General features: G+C 44.9%; 1 protein-coding gene across 3 annotated transcripts in view; it reads right to left on the minus strand.

Moving 5' to 3' along the window:
• Window positions 1-24,269, minus strand: part of ptprfb (protein tyrosine phosphatase receptor type Fb) — a 180,385-nt gene that overhangs the window by 21,442 nt on the left and 134,674 nt on the right. For all 3 annotated transcript variants that reach the window (XM_078264242.1, XM_078264243.1, XM_078264241.1), the window contains 4 exons: window positions 14,627-14,781; window positions 10,947-11,059; window positions 6,122-6,219; window positions 96-219 (listed from right to left, as the gene is read on the minus strand). In XM_078264242.1, the coding sequence (XP_078120368.1) occupies window positions 96-219; window positions 6,122-6,219; window positions 10,947-11,059; window positions 14,627-14,781 (490 nt within the window). The remainder of the gene's footprint in view (window positions 1-95; window positions 220-6,121; window positions 6,220-10,946; window positions 11,060-14,626; window positions 14,782-24,269) is intronic.

Consider the following 24,269-nt stretch of genomic DNA (forward strand, 5'->3'; position numbering starts at 1 on the left):
ACAAAATGTCTGTGGTACTTGTGAAGGAGGTCTCAGGCGATGGCAGCCTCTGTCAATGGCTATCAGAGGGGTTGAGTGGTTACATGAGCTCTTACCATCAACAGAGGTGAGCACCACTCTGGAGTGGTCATAGGCAATGACGTTTGCATAGCGATTCTTTGGCTTGTTGACTTCCATGTTGGAGTTCTCCCAGGTAAACTGTTGGCCTGGATCAATAGACTGTGAGAGAGGGCAGGAAAGAAAAGAGACAGAAAGATAGTGAGAGAAAAAGAGTGGACAGAGAGACACAGACATAAGGAAAGGAAAAGAAAAAAAAGAAAATAGAAGCATAAAAGGAGGCTCTTGCGTGTTAGATAGATAAAATGAAGCAAGATGGGAGGGTAAGGGCATAGGTAACAATACCCTACTGTCTGCTGTCACCCATTCAACCGCAGTATACTATGGACACAAAGCCTTTTAATGGCACATATACCAACATCATGTCTCTTGAAAAGCAACAGTGAAGTGCTACAGGTAAGTGGTTTTATACTGTGTGGGAGATTGTGCAGAGTCAAGCTATCAGTTAACAAAGTTCCATGTTGCTGGCTCCACTGCAACTACTGTTGGTGCATTAACAGGTTGATAATTTGCATGACATGTTATGCCTTGATTGCTAATGAAGCAGTAATATAAATGCAACTGTTTTGGGGATTTAAATCAACAAAAAAGGCCATCGTCCATAGATTGAGCCAAGAGAGCAAACATATTTCTCCAATTGTAAATCCAACATGAAGAAAATGTTCAATTTAGCTGGAAAATGAGTAAAGGTTTTGCTGAAGCTTGCAGCCAACCACAAACACACATTATCTCCCTTTAGAAGCCCTATTGAATTACCTAATTCTGAGAAGTTACATGCATGACTTCCTGTGGTAACCATGATTCTTCTCATCCTCTGTTTTTTTTATTTTCTCATCTTATATTTCTGTTGCCCAGTCCTATCTTGTATTTTGTTGTCTTGTCTTACGTCATTTGTCTCTCAGGCTAAGACGACAGTAGACTGCATACATATTGATCTCGGGAGATATGTGACGGCCTCCCATCCCATGGCTCGATAATGTCACAGAGTCACTTGTTATTCTGAATCGATCCCCCTCTGCTCACACCGGAACCATGTCCACTAATGACCCATCCCAATCCCCAGACCTTTCGCCTCGCAAATCCAGCAGAAGTCAGAATGACACCTTCGAAATTCCTTCACTTACTTAACGTGGCTGTAGCACTTATTTAATTATTAGTGGTTATCTTGTGTCAAAACGTGACATCTCAAACATAATAATAATTATTATTGGATAATGGACAAAAATAAGGGCACAAGGTGTGGCCTGGAGAGAGTAAAGATTAGGATCCTGGGGCTTCATTACAAAAAAATATCCTAACTGCTTATCTTAAGTTTCAAAGATAGGAAAAGTCCTATCTTCCTATTACAGAAGCAATTCCCAAACTCATGTCTGTGTCCTATCTCAGACACAATATCTTCTCTTAATTTAAGAAACCTAACTATAGGTTACTCGCCTACTCGAGATGGACAAGCCGTAATACCTCTGGCTCTCTAGATAGCTATCATTGACAAAAAAAAGACGGGTATTACATTTTTAGGAGTCGGAGGCACTAATTGTGTCGATGGAGGAGGGGAAACCCCACCTTTTCGGGAAGTTTTCTTCTTAATTATCGGCCAATTCAAAATTAATCGTCTTGGCAGTCAATATATACCCATTAATAAATGGTCCGGGAAATTTTGTGTCATCATCAGTTTGAATAGCCTTTTAATCATTATATTTCGGTATTCATGTTGTTCCCCATCATCATTTTCATTGCCATACAGACCTAACAACAGTGCTGCTGCCATTTTTGGTAGGTATTTAAAATTTAGGACAGGGTCTATGCCATCCTAACTTAAAGGACAATTCCGGCGCAAAACGAACCTAGGGGTTATTAACAGATGTGTACCCACTCTGTCGTTCTCTGGGACATGTTTTCATGCTAATCGAATGAGTTTGGAGCTTGAAAGACGCTAGCGCGGACCGCTGATTAGCTTACAACGCTAATATTCGGGGCACAGAGAACGTAAAAACAAATCGCTATTTATACCACTAAAAAGGCTCAAAATATCACCAAACTTCAACGGTAGCATAATGAGGGTCCCAACATGTTAACCGAAGCATTGAGAACTTAGAGACTAATTCGATTAGCATGAAAACATGTCCCAGAGAGCGACAGAGTGGGTACACATCTGTTAATAACCCCTAGGTTCGTTTTGTGCCGGAATTGTCCTTTAAGTTTGGAAATTCCTAAGTTAGGACGGTTCTGTAATAGCTAAATTTCTATCCTCAGATAAGATAGGATTTTATCCTAAATGCAGTTAGGAAACATGTTTCTGTAATACCAAAAGTCCTAAATGTCATCCTAAACTGAGATAAGATAGGATTTCAGACTTAGGAACTTTCTGTAATGAGGCCCCTGGGCCATAAAGTGATGAGCAAAATAGCATTTTTAAAAGGTGTCTGGGGTACTAAGCTGCACATGAGCCAGATGTGGTTTGCCATACTATTATATATTTACAATGTTCCACTTCCGGGATTGCATTTTGGTGGATGTAGTTTGTGGTGCAGCTGCACTGTATTGAGGTGTTTCTAATATTTTGCACACCCCCTTATCAGTGAGGGTTAGTCTATATCCACGACGTTCCACTTCCATGATTGCTCCAGTGCCGCCAGAAATTCCACTGGATGTCACTCTTTTCGGCCGGTTGTCCCGTTACTTTCTGCTTTTCTTTGTGTTGTAATTTTAAACTCAGGTCGGTTTATGAGGACTATGGTTAACTGCTCCTCAGATCTCTATCTGTCCAATCTTAGTTTTCTGTTGCACGACTAAAACAACTTTTGAATGTACATGTTCCACCAAATAAGTTCCTTCCAGAGTCTTTTTTGCAATGGCACCGTGGCTCTGTCCGGTGCTTAAAGCGCCCATGAGGATTGTAATTGGTTTAAAGAAATGCCAATAAACCAGAGCACGTTTTTCTCCCATCCCGGAATGCAAAGCAAGAATAGCCTTACTATCTGTACGTACACACCGCCGCCGACTTGAGCTTCTAAGTTACCGGAAGTCATTCATTTTCAATGGAAGCCGGCTTCTCTCAGCTGCAAGAAGCGGAAAATCTATCGGCGTCGCGTTTTGAGCGTCAAGCAGAAAGTTTAAAGCAGGTCAACTTTATGATAATGAGCTATGGCGCAGTTCAGCGGCAAACAGCGGCAACCAATCGGAATATAGACGTCCTTTGCGCTGGATGATTCTGGAGAAACATACGATGTAAACTTTCGTTCCTACCAAAACATTAGTTCCGAGAAAATGGAGGAAAAACTCATCTTCGCTGTTGCCGGGTTAATACATCCATGGTTAAAACCTGTTGACGCCGCTCCCCGGGGTTCTTTCTTCGTCTCTTTTTTTTTGAGAGAGGGGGAGGGGTGGGGGGGTGGTCATTCTTTCTTTCAGCGTTTTTCCCTTCAGAGGAAATCAGCGTTTCTAAACCTGCGAGGGGAGTCTGAGAGCTGGAGCGAGGCACGTTCCCCCTCTGCACCTCACTGACAGATGTAATGGGCTCCGAACAACAGCGTTCTGAATGACAGTCATATGAGCAATATTGGTAATCTTCCCCGCCTCCATGCATCCCTCCCCCCGCCTATTGACACTCACACCGACACGCTGAGAATGCTGCCACGTCAGAGCGGCCAAAGCGTCAAAAGCTTCCCCGTACTTTTTGACAAGCATCCTTGACAGGGCGGCCAGAGCTTCTTTAGCAGCTCAAGTGTGTACGTACAGTATAACAATCAAGATACTGTCAGTTAATTTGCAAATCACAGGTACAGCAAATTGGCTTTCAATTGCTCTCCTATTACAATAGGAACTTTTCTAGCTCTCACTATGTTGTCCTATGGATATAATAAGTGCATAGGTTAAAATATGGCATACAAGTTAAATACAAGCTATTTTAGACTCAAAGTTTATTTCCAGAGAAAGCCATGTACGTGCTATTTGTTTCTGAACAAGAAAAACATGGTGTTCATATGCAAGAAATTTTCCACTACAACCTCCAAATCAGCCGTAAGAGTCATGTGGGTATAGGCCTATTGCTGCTGATGAGCTCAGCACTGCCAATTTCTCTCTCCGGGCCCACCAGAACGAAGAGAAAGATTTTATTTGCAGTCAAAACATGTCATATCCATTTGAGAGCTCAGTGAACACAGCAGGCACACTAAACTGATGACAACTAGCAAACAAGTTAGGTAGAGATGGTAGAAAAAGGTAAGAAGCAACGCCCAATCTCACTGACATACTGGAAATGCTCTCAAATGAACATAATGATGCTATGACGTCTGCAGCATGATATTGCTTCCTGCGATAAAAAAAGACTGTTAGGGGGAGCTGCAGGATGCCTGATTGTCAAATTCTGCTCATTACCCAGTGTGCTCATTGCTCAGTGTGATGTGGACTGGAGTTATTTGTAAAGGAAGTATCAGGCCACCTAAAAAATCAGGAAGAGGAAGTGGTGAAGCCTCTACAAACTCTGTGCCTTGGGGTAAAGCGCAACGGGAGCAGCCGGCGAACGTGACTGTGACGAAGCACCGTGAGTTCTGCCACAGAGCCTTTGCTGGCACAGAGATGGTCGGCCATCTGCCGGGCCATGGAGGGGGTCTTCCCTGGCTTGGAATGACTGGTGCAGAGAGGGAATGGGGCCTGGGCTGGTTGCCTGCAGTCATACAAGCCACTTCCCTGGCTTGATTCGTTTATACCAACTCAACAGGCTGGGAGGGTGATGTGCTGGAGAGGCACTGAGCAACACAAGAAAGCACTTAATTGAGTGCAGATTTTTACCAATGCCTAATTATCTCCCCAGTTAGCTGTTAATTTTAATAGTGAATCACATAAATATGTTTTATATATTTATATCATATTATATATCACTAGTCTCGCATTGCCAGACCTTCTTCCACAGCGCTGCGGAGCGGGGTCTGGCTAGTCCACACAGCATTCCGGGATGGGAGAAAAACATGCTCTGGTGTATTGGCATTTCTTGAAACCAATCACAATCGTCTTGGGCGGTGCTAAGCACCGGATGGAGCCACGGTGCTGCTGCAAAATAGCCTCAGGAAGGAACTTGTTTTGGTGGAACATGTGTACGTTCCAAGGTTGTTTTAGTTGTGCAACAGAAAACTCTTTCGACACATAGCACCATATATGGTTCTAAATTATTTTTTCTTGTGGGCAATGCCACTGGATAGATGGTAGCGTGGTAATTTAAGTTGATCAAACAGATGTTATTTTAACAGTAAACACTGGACAGGACAGATAACAGGACAGTTATAAAGGTTTTGGCTAGTGGTGATGCTCCGGGAAAAGTCATGACGTCACCAAAATAAATTAGCTGTTTTTCTTGGGAGTGTGAAATTGCACAGCAAATGTCATGCTGTAAACATCAACATCTGCTGGTCACAGCCAAACACAAAAAAAGCCAAGCCCTACAATCATTCCAAAATCTTTGTTGGATCCATCAATGTGAGGAACAGAGCTGATTAGACAAAACAAATTGAACATTAAGAACAAATAAATAAAAGACAGCTCTTGTTTTCAAAGATTTCTCTCCTCTTCATCTGGCCCCGCTTCATCCCCAAACCAACTATGTGCCACTTTAAATGTAAATTCACTTCCTTTTTTGGAGGAAGAACACTGACAAGAGATAATCCCTCACAGAGTTGCATTGGGGAGACCGCCTGAAAAATAACATTCTTCGGGGAAACATCAAGACGCACACAGATTGCTTAAGCAACTCGCCACCTGCTAGTTTTGTGAAAAAGCATCTCGCAGCATTCATTGTTAAGTGTTGGTTTCCTGGTGGGATTGGTAATAGAGTTGTAAAAATGACTGAAGAATGTCTGTGAATGAAGTCTTCCATAATCCATTAGAATACATGCATATGAGATCAGAGAGGCATAAACACAAAACTTCCTCCCAGACACGATAACAAAGAAACACATTCATATGCCTGAAAAAGAGGGAAACTGATACAGCATTAGTGCATGGCTCTTACCTCATACTCCTGGGAAAAGCGGAGGCCGTCGTTGGCCTTCAGTCGCTCTATGTGGTCAGCCAGGTCAATGACAGGAATTGGTGGGTGCTCCCTCATTCCTGGGAGAGAAAGAGGAGGAAGAGGAAGGGGGGAGAAGACGTGAAGAGTGAGATCTAGCTGTTCCTAAATCAGACATGCAAATCAACTTGCAAAACACAACACTGGTTGGACCACAGGGTGAGTGAGGCTGCCAGTGGGACCATGAGGTGGCTGTGTAACAGTGAGGAGAGTGCACTTTGTTCAACAATGCATGAAGAGAGGGGGAGAAGGGAGAGGAGAGAGCGCACAAGTTGAAACAGGCTGGTGACATTTGGTGACATTTGGTGATATCGTCATGCTAAGTGAGGAGGACAGAGGTGGGGCTGGCACGGCGATGCACATGAGTGACTGGGTGAGCATGCTCCTGGAGGGAAACAGGAGGCAGACATCGCTCTGACTCCACAACGCTCAATTGGTGGCAGAGGTGGGATCAGAGCAAGAACCCACAAGTCTCTACGAATCAGTCACACTGTCACTTCTCAGAGAGGAAAAAAAACTGACTGGTCACCAGCCAAAACTCATTTCTTTGAAATTCTTTTTCCCTACAATAGATTATCTTTCGGCCCAGCCTGGAGCGTTTGGGCTGGATTAATTTCAAACAACCCCCCTGCCACTCTCTAGATTTCTCATCGCAGAGTTATTGGATGATTTATTGCTAATCTACCGACACAAATTCCCCTGTGCCTCTGAACTTGGCAAGGCTCTGTGCTTAAAAGAATTGCTGGGAACTTGCCTTATGTGTTAAAAGTTAACTATATGCAATGCATGAAGAGGCTCTAAAGTTATACATGGAGCATCATTAACCTTACATATAGCCTTTAAGTCACACAAAGATCAGAAAGACACTTTAAAAATATACATATTAACATTAGTGCCTTTGGCTGAGCACATCTGTAAGGTCATGGGTCATGCTTTCAGATGAGCGATGATGATGATGAAGATGCTGCTGCAGGCTCATTATTGCTGTAATGCTAATGGCTGGTAACTATGGCCACCGCACAGATGAGACCTGACCTATTACACTAATTTAATACTATTGCGCTGAGGGACCTATGATCACATTAACATCAGTGTGTATGTGTTTTTGCATGTTCACCCAGGTCTTTTACAGCCATGTTGTTGGGTAAATGGAGAGTGAAGCCATAGATAACAAGGCTAATGTACGGCAAGAGTAACTGTCCGCACTGCTCAACTATCCATGAAACCATTTAGTCCTCTGCTTCCGCACCAAAAAAATGTTGTGGGAGGTTCACAGCCAAAGAGAGGACTTTGCGGCATCCTTGGAGCGCCAGAGGCTACAAGCTTGTAGGCTTGTGATGTCTGTCAGGATTGCAACGGGAGAATGGGATCAGGAGCAAGTGAGCGAGGAGGAGAGACTGCATGTGTGGGAAATACACAGTAGGTGAGATAGCAGACTAACTTGGAGTGTTGGGGCAGCGATGAGAGCTGGGACCTGTGGAGAGAGGAAAGTGAAGGAGGGAGGAAGAAGAACACTCAATCAATGGGGATGGCTCAGGATCAGACCAGGGCCAAACAGTATCTGCAAATAACCTTTGAAGCTAGTCTTTGCCCTTTCAAGACAATTCAAGTAGTACAGTTTAGGTGGTTAAACAGAATTGCATACAAAGCCTGACTTTAAAACACTCCCCTGTGACTGCTCAGTGTGAACTTCACTACTGTCTAAGGGGCACTACATGGGAAATTTTCACTTTATTAGAACTTGGGTGTATTTTAATTGTTTTGGCCATTATTTTGATGGAAATCGGTGATCACATTATAATCACCGTAGTAATTACTGAGATTTGGAAACATGAATTGCAAGTGGTTGTAAACAAGTTTTGCCAGATGATCTAAACCACTTTAATTGGAGGTAAAATAATAGTGATTGCACCCGAAATGTTTGTAATGTTCCCTCATTGCACATTAAAATACTCCTCCATGACTACCTACTGTAAATTGCACTACTCCATAAATGGCACTACATGCTTCATCTGAAGTGTCAAACACAAGTGATGTCAGTTAGGTATTTGCAAATACTATCTGAACCAGGTCTGCCAAGGATAAACCAGGTCATCGAACCACACGCCTGCTGCTGAAATGCCAAAAGATGCAGCCGAGGTCTGTTCAACAAACCAACATGCTGGAGACATGGGCTGCAATCAGCTAGACCACTTGACAACAATCAGAATCAGAGCAGGAATGTTCACCTTCTGTGGGTGAATCAAAGAGAGAGAAAGCTAAAAGGACAGAGGAACAGACTGTTCAATATTCGCTCAGCTAAACCTTGGAATCTTGCACGTATTCACGAGCCTTGGTGATTTTTGATAATAACCATTCTTGATGTAAAATAGCGAGGTGGAAAGGGAGAGAAAGAAGAGACAGAGTACAGAGAGAGAGAGGGGGACAGAGAGTGAGAGAGAGAGATAACCCTACAGGGGGAAATGGAAGACAAAAGAGGAAAGAGGTGGAGTGGGAGGACGGGAGAACAGGGTTCTTTTAGAGCGGCAGCACTGCTTAATTCCTCTGCAGGGGTTCAAAGGGGCTGTGTGTGTGTGTGTGTGTGTATATGGCGAATGGGATCTTTAATAAGCCGTGAGAAGGGACACACAGACACACACACACACACAGAAACGTGCACAAACGTGTGTGCACCGGGGTTGACATTTTCTCTCAGCTCCATTGTTCCCTCCGCCTGGCTCACCTTGACATCAGAGGCAGCAGGACTCATTACCAGAGAGGGGGAATGAAAGGAGCTCACAGAGGGAGGAGGAGCGCGGACCGACTAGGAAAAAGGAAGAAGGCTGATGCTGAAGCAGGCACCCTGACACAACCCCCCCCCCCCCCCAAACCTCACTTCACCACTGCACGTGGATGGAATCTAAATTCACTTGCCCATACTCCATTGATACCGGGTATGATGGTGAGCATGATTTATTTATTTTCTGTTATTGACCAATTTTTCTTTTTTTGAGAACTGGTCCGATTTACAGCCTCAGGATAAATAACACAATAAGCAAAACACATGACTTTTGTACAGCAACACCTGCTACAAAGCACTAATAAACAAGAGATCCATCAAAAGAACAGGCAGGTGTTCATTGCAGAAGTAGATTGCTTTTGGAAAGGCTAAAAAAACAGAAAAATCATTCCAAAATGTAATATCTACCATTTGACACACAAGATATTAAGAACCCAAATTAAAGGTATGAGAGAAGATAGGGTCATCTGATACATTTCATGGAGGATTTTCATTTTGGAATGAAGCCCTTTTAAATCCTTAGCAGGGTTCAAAACTAAGGGTTGCTCAATGGCCCGGAGCAAGTAAAACGCCACATCGGGCAAGTAGATATAACAATCCAAATTGCGTTCAGGCTTGGCAGGTTGTCTCCATTCACAAAATGAATGCTGAAGTGCCATGATGAAAGCAAGCAGCATCTGGCTTGCATGGCAGCTAAGAGCAGTAGCGTTTATTGGCATGGGCGAAGTGGGCAGCCGCCTGAGGCAGCATTTTTTAATGACGCATGGGGGCACTTAATCCTCTGCGCCGCGAAGCAGTTCCCGAGGTACATTTCTCCGCAGTGGTCACAAGTGATCCTTCTCCTCTCCACTCTATAGAACGGCTCTTTCTCTCCCCGTGATTGTTTGGGTTGTGTGTGTGTGTGTGTGTGTGTGTGTGTGAGTGTGAGCGCCTGTCCTACCAAAGCAGAGAATTAGCTTCATTATAGGCTAATTCTTAAATATATTTGGAATATCCATTGAAATGTTCACATTTTACATGAAAAAAATTACTCTCAGATGTGTCCAATTTGGGACGTCGCATAGCATTACTGTATGTGCTGGGGTACATTTTCACATATATTTGTTTCACATTTATATATATAAGTGGACACCTGAGTATTATCTCCATATTGATATAAATACACCCAAAACATGCTTTTAGGGATATTGTAGTCAAATATAGTGATTGTGATGTCATAATGCAGCAACAAAGTAATCTGTATTTCCTGTCTTTAAAAAACTACTAATCGCTTAAAGGTTAAGGCTGGTGATAGTCTGTATTTTTTTATCAATAAATCTCATTAAAGACCCAAACCAGAGCCTGATAAATCTTCTTCCTCAAAAAACACATCAATGAGCAACATCTTATTAAAAACACATCAATGAGCAGCATGTTGTTAGGAAGTGATTAGCTAGTAGTACACAGGTCATACTGTACATACTACAGGTAGCTACAGTGCATGTAAATGCGTAAGTCAAGGTGCATTCATTTAGTACAAATTGTTTTAAGACTGACTTAAAAAAAAGGGGGTCTCGCCCAGGGTGTAATTCAATGTAGAACCACCACTGGCTAATAGGGCAGCCGACAACCCTCAGGCAAGCAAATTGTTTTTCTTAAAGTTAACGTTGAGAAAAACCCTGCTCAGTCACAAAGGCAGAATACACTATTTACACACATTGACTGAACCTGCACCTCTGATTAAATTACTTAGTATTAAGACATTCACACAATACATTACAAACTTGCCCAATACAACCAACCTTCCTCAGTTTACCACTAAGCAGGTAAATGAGAGTTCATGTCATTTCAGAGTTATCATGAATTCAATTTTTTTGTCGTAATTGCGATACATATGGTGCTGTATTTTTCATTGCACAGTATTTTCAAGAAGTTCATTTTAAGGCAGTTGCTGAGGGTAAGCAGAGCATTTGTAGCTACATGGATGATTGTTAGACTGTCGTTTATTACCTGGGGTCTGGTAGTTGAGTCTTCTCATCTCCACAGGGTCAGAGGAGTTGGCCAGCAGGGAGTCTTTCACCCCACCGGAGTGCTCATCTTTGGGTAGGGGTGACGCCCGCTTCCTGAGGTGGCAAAAACAGACAATAAGGCGTTAACCACATCGTAATAACATGCTTAATACAATAGCTCTAACTTAGCCATCAATTCCTCAAGCTAACTGCAAGTGAAAATGACAGGATGATTAAGACTGACGTCAATGTTTCCTCTTTATGTTTAGGAAACGCACACATTTTCACTGTGTTGCACACTTGATGAGGTTAATGGCATAGTTAATGGTTCTCGAAACTAGTTCTGAGGACCAGCACTTCAAGAGACACTAGGTACCAGGGCATCACCCCCATTAGTTTCCCAACTGAAGTTTAATGTGTTTGAAGAAACGCTGTCATTTTACTGGAGTGGGCTAGGTTGGGTTTGTTTGCTGCTGGATAGGTGACAGCTGCTGTGTGGGTATGTGTACATGAGTGTGTGTGTTTGAGTGTAGCAAAGATTTGAATGTGTGGTTTTTGCTGCTGTGTGTGTGCTAACAACACATTGTGTTTACTGGCTTTCCAGATTGAGAGGAAAACAGGCGGATGCTGTAATTAGCTCATCAGCTGGGTGGCACAACACTGGGTAATTAGACTAGTTCTGCAGCACCTGCACTGCCAGGCCTGGCCTAGCTGAGTCAAGCATAGCACAGAATAGAACAGCTCGGACTGGCTCAGCTCAGTCGACCGTAGCTTTGTCTATTAGGTGGAGAGAGGAACAGAAAACGCAGCCTGCCTGTATTCTAATGTTCAGACAGCCGGCATCTGTTGACATACACACACAAACAGGCACACAGATGTATGCTTTCCCACCTCTCTCACTTTCACAACTACACACAGTCACAGATACAGCTGTAGCTTCACAAGCCTTCTGACTGCAAATGGAAATGGGCGGAAGGAAGCATCAGGGCGCCCTGTGGAAATTTCACATCTCATTGCACTCCATTTGCAAGAGGCGAGCGTGGGTTTTAGGCAGGAGCATGGCCTTCTGTTGAAGCCAGGCGTGGTGAGAATACATAAAGCTGGTGGTGCAAGCACAGCCTTAACCCAGTCCACCTCAGCCGCTGGGGCTTGGGCCTCACTGCCACCTGTTATCTTATGCTGCAGGGGCTTAAGCTAATGCTAGCAGCGTGACGGCTAATCTATGACAAGGATCTTTTCCTCTCCAGCCGAGAGCTGAGCCAGACCGTATCCGGTTTTCCCAGAGATCACTGCTGGTGCTGGGCTGGGCTGGGGGAGGGGGTAGAAGAGTTGGGCATCTGCGATCTGTTCTCCACACCCCTCATCTCTCCCTCTGACCTAATCAGATGCCAATCTACATCACACTTTAGTGCTGGGCTAAAGTAAACATGGCAGCGATCTCAATGGGGTTATTCATCTCAGGCTAAAAGTGAGGTTTAAGACGTATGAGAATGTAAGTACACACACACTGTATGAGTGTGTATGCAGTACAGGGTTCACTTAATATGTATGCAGTACAGGGTGCACTTAATGAGGGTAGAACAGGGCCCTTTGTTGAGACTCCTGCCACGAGGAAGCAGGGAGTGGGGTAAAAAAAAGGCTAAAAGTGGAGGAATGGGTCTTAGTGGAAAATGTCAGTTTAAAAGATGGGAACATTTCCTTTTCAGCAGTTTCCCTGTCTGGCATTTACTTCACAATGGCCCATTCAGCAGCAGGTGATGCCTTGGCATATTCAGATGGGGCCAATCCTGAAGGGGTGTGCTGACACTGGCTGGATAATGAAACACAGCACGGAGACAAACCATGGCAGACAGGACAATCTGAGGAGGAACACTGGCACTAGATGTGGAACATGCACGGGTACACAGACATGATCTGGGGGTTCCTTTGACCCCAGTTATCAAGGGCTGAAGCGTCAGCTGCATGTCATGTCTTGTAAAACAGAACAAATCAGATTAAAGATGTTTCCTTAGTGAAATTGTTTGTGTAATATCAGAGCTGAGAGTAAGCTGACCCTGCAACCCTAAAGAGCTGATGAATACCACCAATTTCACAACACAAATGAAAGGGACTTGGGTGGTGGGAGATGAAGTCAAGACTAATGTAACAGTGACAATACCCACCTTTCCTGTTTGCTGCTTTCACAGAGGGCAAAAAGAGGGGGGGGGGGATTAATATGTAATTGTTATCCATATGAACCTATAGCTTCTTTACTCAAAGTTTGCTCTATCTCTGTACTATTTTCAGAGAGCTAAATCTAGTTCTTCCAAAACCCTAAACCACCAAAACCACCTGGAAAGAACAGCGTAAAAAGTTATCTTAACACTCGCTGGAGAATTTTGAGAATAATCTCATCATTGTTCACTGCTCGTATTGGTCTTGGCGAATACACAGGTAGCAATAACAACCCGAGCTAGAGTGTGATTATTCCTTTGCACATTTACTGCCAATCCACAGGAAAAAGGGCACACAGCCACCTCCACACAGTCCCTCCTGTCGATCTGTGTCTACATGGAGAAAGATCTTCCAGACAGAGGATGTGTGAGCTGTCTCAAGGCCTATTATTAACCAGTCCCTTTGTAAGTCTGGCAGAGACGGCAGCCACACAGCATTCTGCAAGGCTGTGGATGGCATGTTGGAGAATAGGTATGATGTGAAATGGAGAATTTGTAATGGAGCCATCAGGAGAAGATAGATGGTATTTTGATAGTGTCCACACCACATTATCGTTATTGTCTCCTCTGTTGACGTTGTTTAATTCTAACAAGCCTAAAGAGGGATGCAACAATTAGTTGATTAACCAATAGTTTCGAGGTTCTTAAAATGTTCTTAAATGTGAGAGTTTGCTGCTTTTCATTAATATTTCTTGCGTTTTGACAAAGCAAGACATTTGATGAAATACCCTTGTTATCTAGGATATTTTGAAGCGAATCAACTGTTTTCTAATGTTTTATATAGCAAAAAATTATTTGGGAAAATAATTGACAGATTATTCAAAAACAAAAATAATCGTAGGTTGCAGCCCTACTATTTTTGTTATCGACTAATCTGTCAATTATTTGTTTGATTAACTGATTAATCATTGTGTATATAAAATAATGAAATAATCCATTTATCTGTACCTCCCCAGCACCTCGTTGGCCTGCATGTATCCACAGTGTGGTGCACAGTGGCAGCTGAAGTACTTTTAAGAGATATTGACTGAGCTTTTAGTTAAGCCCTCTGTTGCAGCCTTCGGTTTCTTATTTTAAAATGGCCAATGGTGTTGGACAAAACACATTTCTCACTCCTAACTGAGGGTTTTTGACAGCCAAGCTGTGCCTATCATTAGGGAGTCAATGTCAGCTACCAGTTCAACTGACACTTGACATAGTGCTGTTAAAAACAACCAACTGGGCCAAAATCTGTTGGGGTAAAAAAGAGGATTTTCTGAAAGACAAATCAATCCGCGTTTCTTTACCATCACACTGTATATTATGGTAAGGAAATCGGATGTTACAGTTTGGTGTGAGAACAGCCTGGTGCAAGTGGCAGAGGGGAGCATGTCTCATTACCAGTCCTGATGTAACCAAAAGAAACCTAAGTGTCACTGTAGTTCAACCTCACACAAACAGAGGAGAATGTCTGAGAACAGCCTCTTACTTCTTAAAGAGCAGGATAGCGATGACGATGATGATGATGAGGACCACAGCCAGCACTGGGCCCATAACCCACAACATTTCAGGTTGCTCCATTCCCTGAGCCATATTTGTTGTGACCTGGATTGGGTCTGAGTATGGACTGGCTGAGAATGTCATCTGTAAGGGGAAAGAAAAGAGGGAAAGTGCAGGTGCATGAGAGCCAAGTCACTTCGGAGCTATATGTTTGCAAGGTGTAAGGGTAAGGGTTTTCAGACTTCCCTAAAAACAAAAAAATAGTCCACACATCACATCACAGAATTTGAGAGAACAAGCATGTTAGCATGCTGTCAAGGTATATTCAACATTAAACATAAGAGTTTTTAATTGTAGAGGAACCACAGGAAACCTTGGATGATATGTACGAAAATGGTCTAAATCTACATTTGAATATTTTTCTTAACTTTTTAGTTGGCTTTCACAAAGTATACTGGCTAGGTGAAAAACTGCAGGTGCTTATTACAACATCAAAACCTATAACACACAGACCTAAGGAAAGAAAAGCTTTTTTTTATGATGCAAATATTACAAAAGGATAGGGGTCATACATTTCTTGTCATACATTTGAGAAGTGGCAAACAATTGGGAGACAATGACAGACAAGCTAACATGCAGACTTCTTATTCTTACATTAAGAAAAAAAGAGATAAATCATAAACAAATGGAAATAACAGACAATTATTATACAGTATTTCTGTAGCTAATGTAACAATGTTGAAAACAACGAAATATATAAAAATATATATAGTGTTAGCTATGTCTACCTCGATAAGGAAAGGGAATTAAAATATCTGACTTGAGATTTCTTGTTTCTGGCACCCTAAGAACCAAGTTATTTCATGCTAATGAATGGTTCAAGGATGCAGCAGAACAAGCCATAAAGCTATCGACCTAATTCAAAAGACACTTTCCCAAAAACAATAACCATCTCGGCTAATGAAGTTATTATTATGTTTCTATTAAAGCATTGCATCACGTTAGACATGATGACAGAGCAAGTGTGAGACAGGAGAGTGAGAGAGGCAGAGACAGAGAGGCGGGAACGAGTGCATGTCCCTTGGCCGCTGAGATAAATGGGGGCACAGGAGAGGACTCATCTCTTCTTCATTAGTGTTCACACCGTGACGGAAGACGAGGAGGAGGAGGTAACGGTGAGGGTGTGTTTCCACCTTGGTTGTAAATGAGACATCTCCATGCTCCTCTGTCTTCAAATGACGGAGGGGAGGAGGGAAGGAAGGGATGGAGGTGTGTGTGAGTGTGCGTCTGAGAAGTGGGTGCATGAGGCGACGCAGTATAGTGTTTTAAAAGTGTCTGAAAGAGGAGGGAGTCCAACTGCAGGAGAGCAAGGTGACAGATGAGAAAAAGAGAAAGAGTAAGAAGGAAGTGCAAGGCATCTGTCATTAGAGCTCAGCGTGCCTCCTATTGGATGACAATGGGAGATGCAGGTCCTGGAGGGTGGGGGGGGGGGGATTGGGCTCCCAGCAAGCAGCGAGAGTGGCGGGGCGGCAGGCAGCAGTAATCCGGATCATTAGCCGCACAGCAGCCTGCTCTTCGGCACACAGGCAGATATTAATTGGAAAGATAAGCTGAGATGAGCTAAAAGAGTCCTGCGTTCTGTCATATAGTTCTGTTATCTCTCATACTCTTGGGTAACTGCCGGAAAAATGTACAGTATGGGTGTATGAGTGTTACAACATGTCTCAGTCATGTATGTGCAAACCAGCGTGGCTCTGATATTAGGCACAAAATAACTCAAGTAGGAATGTAAATCTATTCACATTTTCGTATTACAGCAGTAGTTTACAGCAGCAATGTTTTTTTATTTGTCTTTGTCTTCAAAGACAGATACACACACCAAGCACATGAGACTGGTTCTCTCCCGTTCTGTGTGCCTTTGGTAGGAACCTATTAGATGATGTGACGACACCCCAAGGCTTCCTGTTCCTTTGGGAGGGCCCAAAAAAGGCTGGAGGATATGGCCCTGCAGGGAATCCTGGGAAAAACGTTTTTTTCCCGTGGTGTAACAAATGACTGCAACTGTGCTTTCAGAGAATGATAAGGGAGGACGAGTGAGAGCAAAGGAGAGGGACGAACAAAAAGAGAGGGCTTTTTGTCTGTTGGTCACGGCAAAGTACTGGGATCATCCATTTGAACGGCCCTAATATCTGATAAAAGCTCAGTCACGCAACTCCTAATGCCTCGCAGAGTGTTATCACAATGGAGCGATGGTGCAGTGAAGGAATGTGTGAGCCTGAGAGTAAGTGATTCAGAGACAATGAGAGACATAAAAGTAAGTATATGCATATATGCATCTCTTACCACTCTGAATCTTTGTGTGTATGTGTACAGTATGGACATGGGTGGGCTTGTGTATGTGAGAGGTAGGGTCAGCTCCATGTTGATAACATACCAATGTATATAACATTCCAGTACTGTAGGAGGCCTTTCATTTTTAACCTCCACTGACACTTTGAATGATTGAAATGTCTCAACTGTAGCTAATTAACCTTGATTACATAGGGTATTTGCAATAAAGTTGTTTGTCTGTTTAAGCTGGTGTCTGTACTCAGCTGAAGATAGGAAGATATATATATAAAAAAAAAAAAAAAAGGCCTCTCTCGCATGCTGCTCAGATCTCATTTTCAGGTTGTGCTGACAAGTTGTGAAAGGTAATGAAGCTGCCACTCAAAACTGAAGTGCCTTCTCAGTCAACAACTTCTCAGTCAACAAAAAGTGATTACAGATCTCCATTGGTCTTTTTAGTTATGTGTTACTTAAGTTGCTTTAAAGTGTTGAGAGCCAAACCTACATAGATTTAATAAGGGAATCAAATTCAAAAAGTGCAGAAAATATTGAATTCAGATTGGACAAAATATTATTAAACCACATCCCTACTGATAAGAGACATAGGAGAGTATATGGCTGTTACAGTGTTTGTCAACACTGCAGATGAGTATTATTACTTTACTGTAGATACAACTAGAAGCATTATGAGTAAAATAATGTATTTGCTTGTGTCGGTTACATGTGTGCATCCATCAGTGAGAGAAAAAATAATAAAGAGAAAGCGATTGATGGTGTGCAAAGACTGTAAACAAATGTGTGTAAGAGAGATAGAGAGAGAGAGAGAGAGAGTGTGTGTGTGTTTTAGCCTTTTCTCAAGCTCCTCTGAGCCTCCACAAGTGTGTGTGTTTGTACAGGTAGCAACACCCTCTGAGAGTGTGTGTGTATGATTGTAAGTGTTTGTCTGAGACAGAGTAAAAGAACATGAGAGAGAGAGAGAGAGAGGGTGATGAGAGACGGCAGAGAGTGAGGAGACAGAGAGGGAGAAATTGAGGCAGAGGTGTTATGGTAGTAGCGGTAAATCGAGTCTGCTATCTAGCCCGTGGGCTACACAGCTTTCCTAGTCAGCCGCTGCTCCGGCATCCTCTGAGTTGCAGAATCCGCTATAATTTGTTTCAATTCGCCGTTGACCCCGGTAGCTCCATGTCTATCCAAAAGTGGCTTAAATAAGCCCCAGGGGTGTGGGCCAGACAAACAAACAAACAAACAAAGACGCCCATTATGTATCCTCCGCTTTCTCTACCTCCTGGGAGGCTGAGGAGCCCACACTCTCCTCATTGTTGCATGACACAGGGAAAGAAAGGGAGAAGGAGGGAGAAGGAAGGCAAGAGAAATATATTGAGGTACAAAAAGTGAGAGGGAAAGATGATAGCATGTGTGAGTATGCCTTTATCTATGAGGAACAGAAATGTGGCTGCGGGGTCTAGCCTACCCTGTACGATGACCCTTCTCCTTCATACTGTAGTTCTCCCTTCATACTTTTTTCCACCTCCACTCCATTTTTCCCTCACATGCCCTCTTTCTCATTCAGCACTAGAAACCGCCTCTCCAACTGCCTGAATACCAAGCATCTAGATATCTAGAGGGATCGCTAGAGGGAGATGCGTCTAGGAGCGGAAGTGACATGGCATAGTTGAACAGAGAAGCCCATGCCATTGCCTATATGATGGACATTTCTGCTTAAATATGTCTATACTCTCTGCTAGAAAAAAAACCCTTGTTTTCATAATTCATTCCTGATATTGTTTGTCAAAGCCAAATTGTCAATTTTAAAAGAAGCCAATCCTCCATGTTAAGGGTGTTTTGAGCTCAGAGCACCAACAGAATTAGTGCTACAAAGCCAATTGTTGTTGAGAGTGAGTAGAATATAAATGCCTGGATAAAATTGCCAACAGAAAACTGTGGTAAACACATTTGAACACTCAGTTCCTCTCTACGCCATAAACTCACCTCTTCCTATCAAAAGAAAAGCACACATTAGCACAATCTTCTCCTCTTCCAACAGTTCACTTTCTCTCATTCGAGCTTGACAGGCTGGACAGGACACAAGACAAAAATGTTGCTTTCCTCTTTTCCTCCCTTCAACCCCACCCTTCCTCTCTGTCTCACATCACACAATATTTCATGGTACATCCATCCCTCACTCTCTTCTCACATTAAATGATACTGTTTATACACACCCAGCATCTATCATCCCATTTCACACTTCCCCCGGCTTGTTTATCTGCCTTGGGTGCTGGGGAGACATGAAGGCACACTCTCTTCTTCCTTCTCTCTCTCATCCCCCTTTGCCTTCCCTTCCTTCTCTTCTTCCCTCCAACCGCTGCTGGCTGCTCGTGGCCATTGATATACGAGGGCTTATTAAGCCCTGGCGGTCCTGTTTGATCTATGCTGAGGGAATTTGGGTGGTGGCGAGGAAGTGTAGTAAAGACACAAGTCATTTACTTCGGTACTTGTTGTCTTATTCTCCCGGGTCTGGTGAAGATCCTGCTAGAGGCAGCTTCTGCCAACTGCTCGATCCCACTGCACGCTTTACCTTTTGTACCCGTTTGTGTTTGGTAATAAACGTTTGCAAGTGCCGCGTTGGGGGTGACAAAAACAAATACTGCTGTGGTATCTGAATTTCCCAAAGAGTGCGTTTAGGGGAATTTGTGCAGTGATCAATGACAGCCTGCCTGTAGTCACCCCCTTACAATTCAATATGTTTTCATGCACACAAGAAACCAGGCCACTGGGAGTAATGAGGAAATCAAGGTGTTCATATGCACTGCAGTACACTTGTAACTGTATATCCCATGTTTACTGTATGCGGCAGGTCCATCCATCCATCTTCGTCCGCTTATCCGGTATCGGGTCGCGGGGGTAGCAGCTCCAGCAGGGGACCCCAAACTTCCCTTTCCCGAGCCACATTAACCAGCTCCGACTGGGGGATCCCAAGGCATTCCCAGGCCAGGTTGGAGATATAATCCCTCCACCTAGTCCTGGGTCTTCCCCGAGGCCTCCTCCCAGCTGGACGTGCCTGGAACACCTCCCTAGGGAGGCGCCCAGGGGGCATCCTTACCAGATGCCCGAACCACCTCAACTGGCTCCTTTCGACGCGAAGGAGCAGTGGCTCTACTTCGAGCTCCTCACGGATGACTAAGCTTCTCACCCTATCTCTAAGGGAGACGCCAGCCACCCTCCTGAGGAAACCCATTTCGGCCGCTTGTACCCTGGATCTTGTTCTTTCGGTCATGACCCAGCCTTCATGACCATAGGTGAGGGTAGGAACGAAAACTGACCGGTAGATTGAGAGCTTTGCCTTCTGGCTCAGCTCTCTTTTCGTCACAAAGGTGCGATAAATTGAATGTAATACCGCACCCGCTGCGCCGATTCTCCGACCAATCTCCCGCTCCATTGTCCCCTCACTCGCGAACAAGACGCCAAGGTACTTGAACTCCTTCACTTGGGGTAAGGACTACCTGGAGAAGGCGCTCCATCGGTTTCCTGCTGAGAACCATGGCCTCCGATTTAGAAGTGCTGATCCTCATCCCAGCCGCTTCACACTCGGCTGCGAACCGATCCAGTGAGTGCTGAAGGTCACAGGCCGATGATGCCATCAGGACCACATCATCTGCAAAAAGCAGCGATGAGATCCCCAGCCCACCGAACTGCAACCCCTCTCCACCCCGACTACGCCTCGATATCCTGTCCATAAATACTACAAACAGGATTGGTGACAAAGCGCAGCCCTGGCGGAGGCCAACTCTCACCTGAAACGAGTCCGACTTACTGCCGAGAACCCGGACACAGCTCTCGCTTTGGTCGTACAGAGATTGGATGGCCCTGAGAAGGGACCCCCTCACCCCATACTCCCGCAGCACCTCCCACAGTATCTCCCGGGGGCACCCGGTCATACGCCTTCTCCAGATCCACAAAACACATGTAGACCGGTTGGGCATACTCCCAGGCTCCCTCCAGGATCCTTGCGAGAGTAAAGATCTGGTCCGTTGTTCCACGACCAGGACGGAATCCGCATTGTTCCTCTTCAACCTGAGGTTCGACTATCGACCGAACCCTCCTTTCCAGCACCTTGGAGTAGACTTTACCGGGGAGGCTGAGAAGTGTGATACCCCTGTAATTGGCACACACCCTCTGGTCCCCCCTTTTTGAAAAAGGGGAACCACCACCCCGGTCTGCCACTCCTTAGGCACCGTCCCAGACTTCCACGCAATGTTGAAGAGGCGTGTCAACCAAGACAACCCCTCCACACCCAGAGCTTTAAGCATTTCTGGACGGATCTCATCAATCCCTGGGGCTTTGCCACTGTGGAGTTGTTTAACTACCTCAGCAACTTCCACCAGGGAAATTGACGACAATCCCCCATCATCCTCCAGCTCTGCCTCTACCATAGAGGGTGTATTAGTCGGATTTAGGAGTTCCTCAAAGTGCTCCTTCCACCGCCCTATTACCTCCTCAGTTGAGGTCAACAGCGTCCCATCTTTACTGTACACAGCTTGGATGGTTCCCCGCTTCCCCCTCCTGAGGTGGCGAACGGTTTTCCAGAAGCACCTTGGTGCCGACCGAAAGTCCTTCTCCATGTCTTCTCTGCTTTGCCTCTTTCACGGCAGAGGCTGCAGCCCTTCGGGCCCTTCGGTACCTTGCAACTGCCTCCGGAGTCCTCCAGGATAACATATCCCGGAAAGATTCTTCAGTCGGACAGCTTCCCTGACTACCGGTGTCCACCACGGTGTTCGTGGGTTACCGCCCCTTGAGGCACCTAAGACCCTAAGACCACAGCTCCTCACAGCAGCTTCAGCAATGGAAACTTTGAACATTGTCCACTCGGGTTCAATGCCCCCAGCCTCCACAGGGAGGCACGAAAAGCTCCGCCGGAGGTGTGAGTTGAAAGTCTGTTGGACAGGGGCCTCCTCCAGACGTTCCCAATTTACCCGCACTACCCGTTTGGGCTTACCAGGTCTGTCCAGAGTCTTCCCCCACCCCCTGACCCAACTCACCACCAGATGGTGATCGGTTGACAGCTCTGCCCCTCTCTTCACCCGAGTGTCCAAAACATACGGCCTCAGATCAGATGAAACGATTATAAAATCGATCATTGACCTTTGGCCTAGGGTGCTCTGGTACCAAGTACACTTATGAGCATCCCTATGTTCGAACATGGTGTTTGTTATAGACAATCCATGACTAGCACAGAAGTCCAACAACAAACAACCACTCTGGTTTAGATCAGGGAGGCCGTTCCTCCCAATCACGCCTCTCCATGTGTCTCCATCATTGCCCACGTGCGCGTTGAAGATCGAAGATCGTTGGAGATCAAAAGAGTCCAACCCCTATCCAAGAGTATGGTTCCAGAACCGAGACTGTGCGTAGAGGTAAGCCCCACCAGATCTAACCGGTAGCGCTCCACCTCCCGCACAAGTTCCGTCTCCTTCCCCCACAGAGAGGTGACATTCCACGTCCCCAGAGCCAGCGTCTGCTGCCCGGGTCTGGTCCGTCGAGGCCCCTGACCTTCACTGCCACCCATGTGGCAGCGCACCTGACCCCAGCGGTTCCTCCCACAGGTGGTGGGCCCATGGGATGGAGAGATGGATGCCATGTAGCTTTTTCGGGCTGTGCCCGGCCGGGCTCCGTGGCAAACCCGGCCACCAGACGCTCGCTGATGAGCCCTCCATCTGGGCCTGGCTCCAGACGGGCCCCCGGGCTTCCTCCGGGCAGTGTCACTCCATCTCTTCCTCGGTCACTCATAGGGTTTTTGCGGCAGGTCAGTTATTGAATTTCTTTCCTATCCTCGACTGTATTTTTGAACCAAGGATGGCATTTTGAGTGAATTTGTGACACATTAGGATTCTGCAGCCTGAAGAGAGTTTTTTTTATTTAAAGAAACTGCCAGTTTCTTGTTTCTATGAGCACACATGTCTGATTTTCTGCAAACCGTCTACTGTTCAGCTATGGATGTCAACTTATTCAGGCTTCTTTTTTCAGCCTGAGCATTCGACTTTGGAATTATTTTGGGTACAAGGATGCACTGCAACGAGTAACAATCTTTTCTTTGATCCCTTTCAGAGTGACACCTTCTCTGTATATAGTCTTTGTCATGCACATGTGCACATGAAAAACTCTTTGTTGTTTGTCTGTTATAAAACCGTTGGAGTTTATACATAGTCAATAAAAAAATCTCCAGCAATATAGCCCTGGTAACTAAGTTTCTGTAAACCTTTACCCCAGTTAAGAATATCAGTTGTCTGATTTGCATGAAGTTTAAGAAATAAGATTACTGCAGGAAGGCGTCAATAACCAGGTTACCGAAGTGAAGGTAAGCACACTGATTGATTCACCTTGTGAGTGAAGCAAGATAAATCCAAGCAATTTAGTTTAAAGGGGGGAGGGTGCTACACAGTTTAAGGAGGGGGAGTACAAGGAAAAATACATCTTGAGCGCCACTGAGCCAACCTGGTGTGTCTAGCAGGTGCACCCGAGTGTTGTGCAGCGATTTAAGCATCTCCTTTGAAGTCAAGTGTATCATGGCTGCCCACTATAGCCTCCTTCGCACCTCCCTCCCCTTCTCTGAGCGAAGGAAGTGAGGGATTACTGCGGGGTGTGGGGGTGTGTGTGTGTGTGTGTGTGTGTGTGTGTGTGTGTGTGTGGGGGGGCGTGGCATTAGTTACATATTTAAAGCAGCATTTCAAGGGAATCAGGCCTGCTTTACACTCCCAAGGCCCTGTGACCAGGCCCTTGTCTCTCTCTTAACTCCAGCCACACTAATCAATCTCCTCTGCTCTCTTCACGGTCGAGAAAGATGAGGAGAGGGAGAGAGACACAGAGAAGCAGAGAGTGCGTGAAAGAAAAAGAGCTGAGAGGGGAGCGAGAAGAGAAAGAAATAGGTGAAAAGTCTGGGATTTGGTTTCGGACATGGAGCACTTGCTCTCTTCTCCCTCTGTGGTTGCCCAGGGCCCAGCTACTGAATATGCATGTCCCGGGTAGTGGGGGAGCCCAGAGCAATCGCAGACTCTAGTTTTTCCTGCAGTGGAGTTTACTCCAAACCATCCCATGGAGAGATGGGCCTCCGTGTTATTGCTGTTTGACGAGTGCATAGGGTCTCCACTTAAAAAGCCAAGAGTCTTGTATAAGCATTGTAAAGAGATCTGCATGGGGCCCTGCTGGCTACTGAAATGGCATAGCTGGATCTCTGATGTCATTGTCGACTGATAAGGGAGTTATCAGGACAAGCTGCAATGACTTTTAGAGGCAGCCGTATTAAAGGGTAA

The sequence above is a fragment of the Sander vitreus genome, chromosome 12 (genome assembly GCF_031162955.1).
Source record: "Sander vitreus isolate 19-12246 chromosome 12, sanVit1, whole genome shotgun sequence".
Lineage (NCBI taxonomy): Eukaryota > Metazoa > Chordata > Actinopteri > Perciformes > Percidae > Sander > Sander vitreus.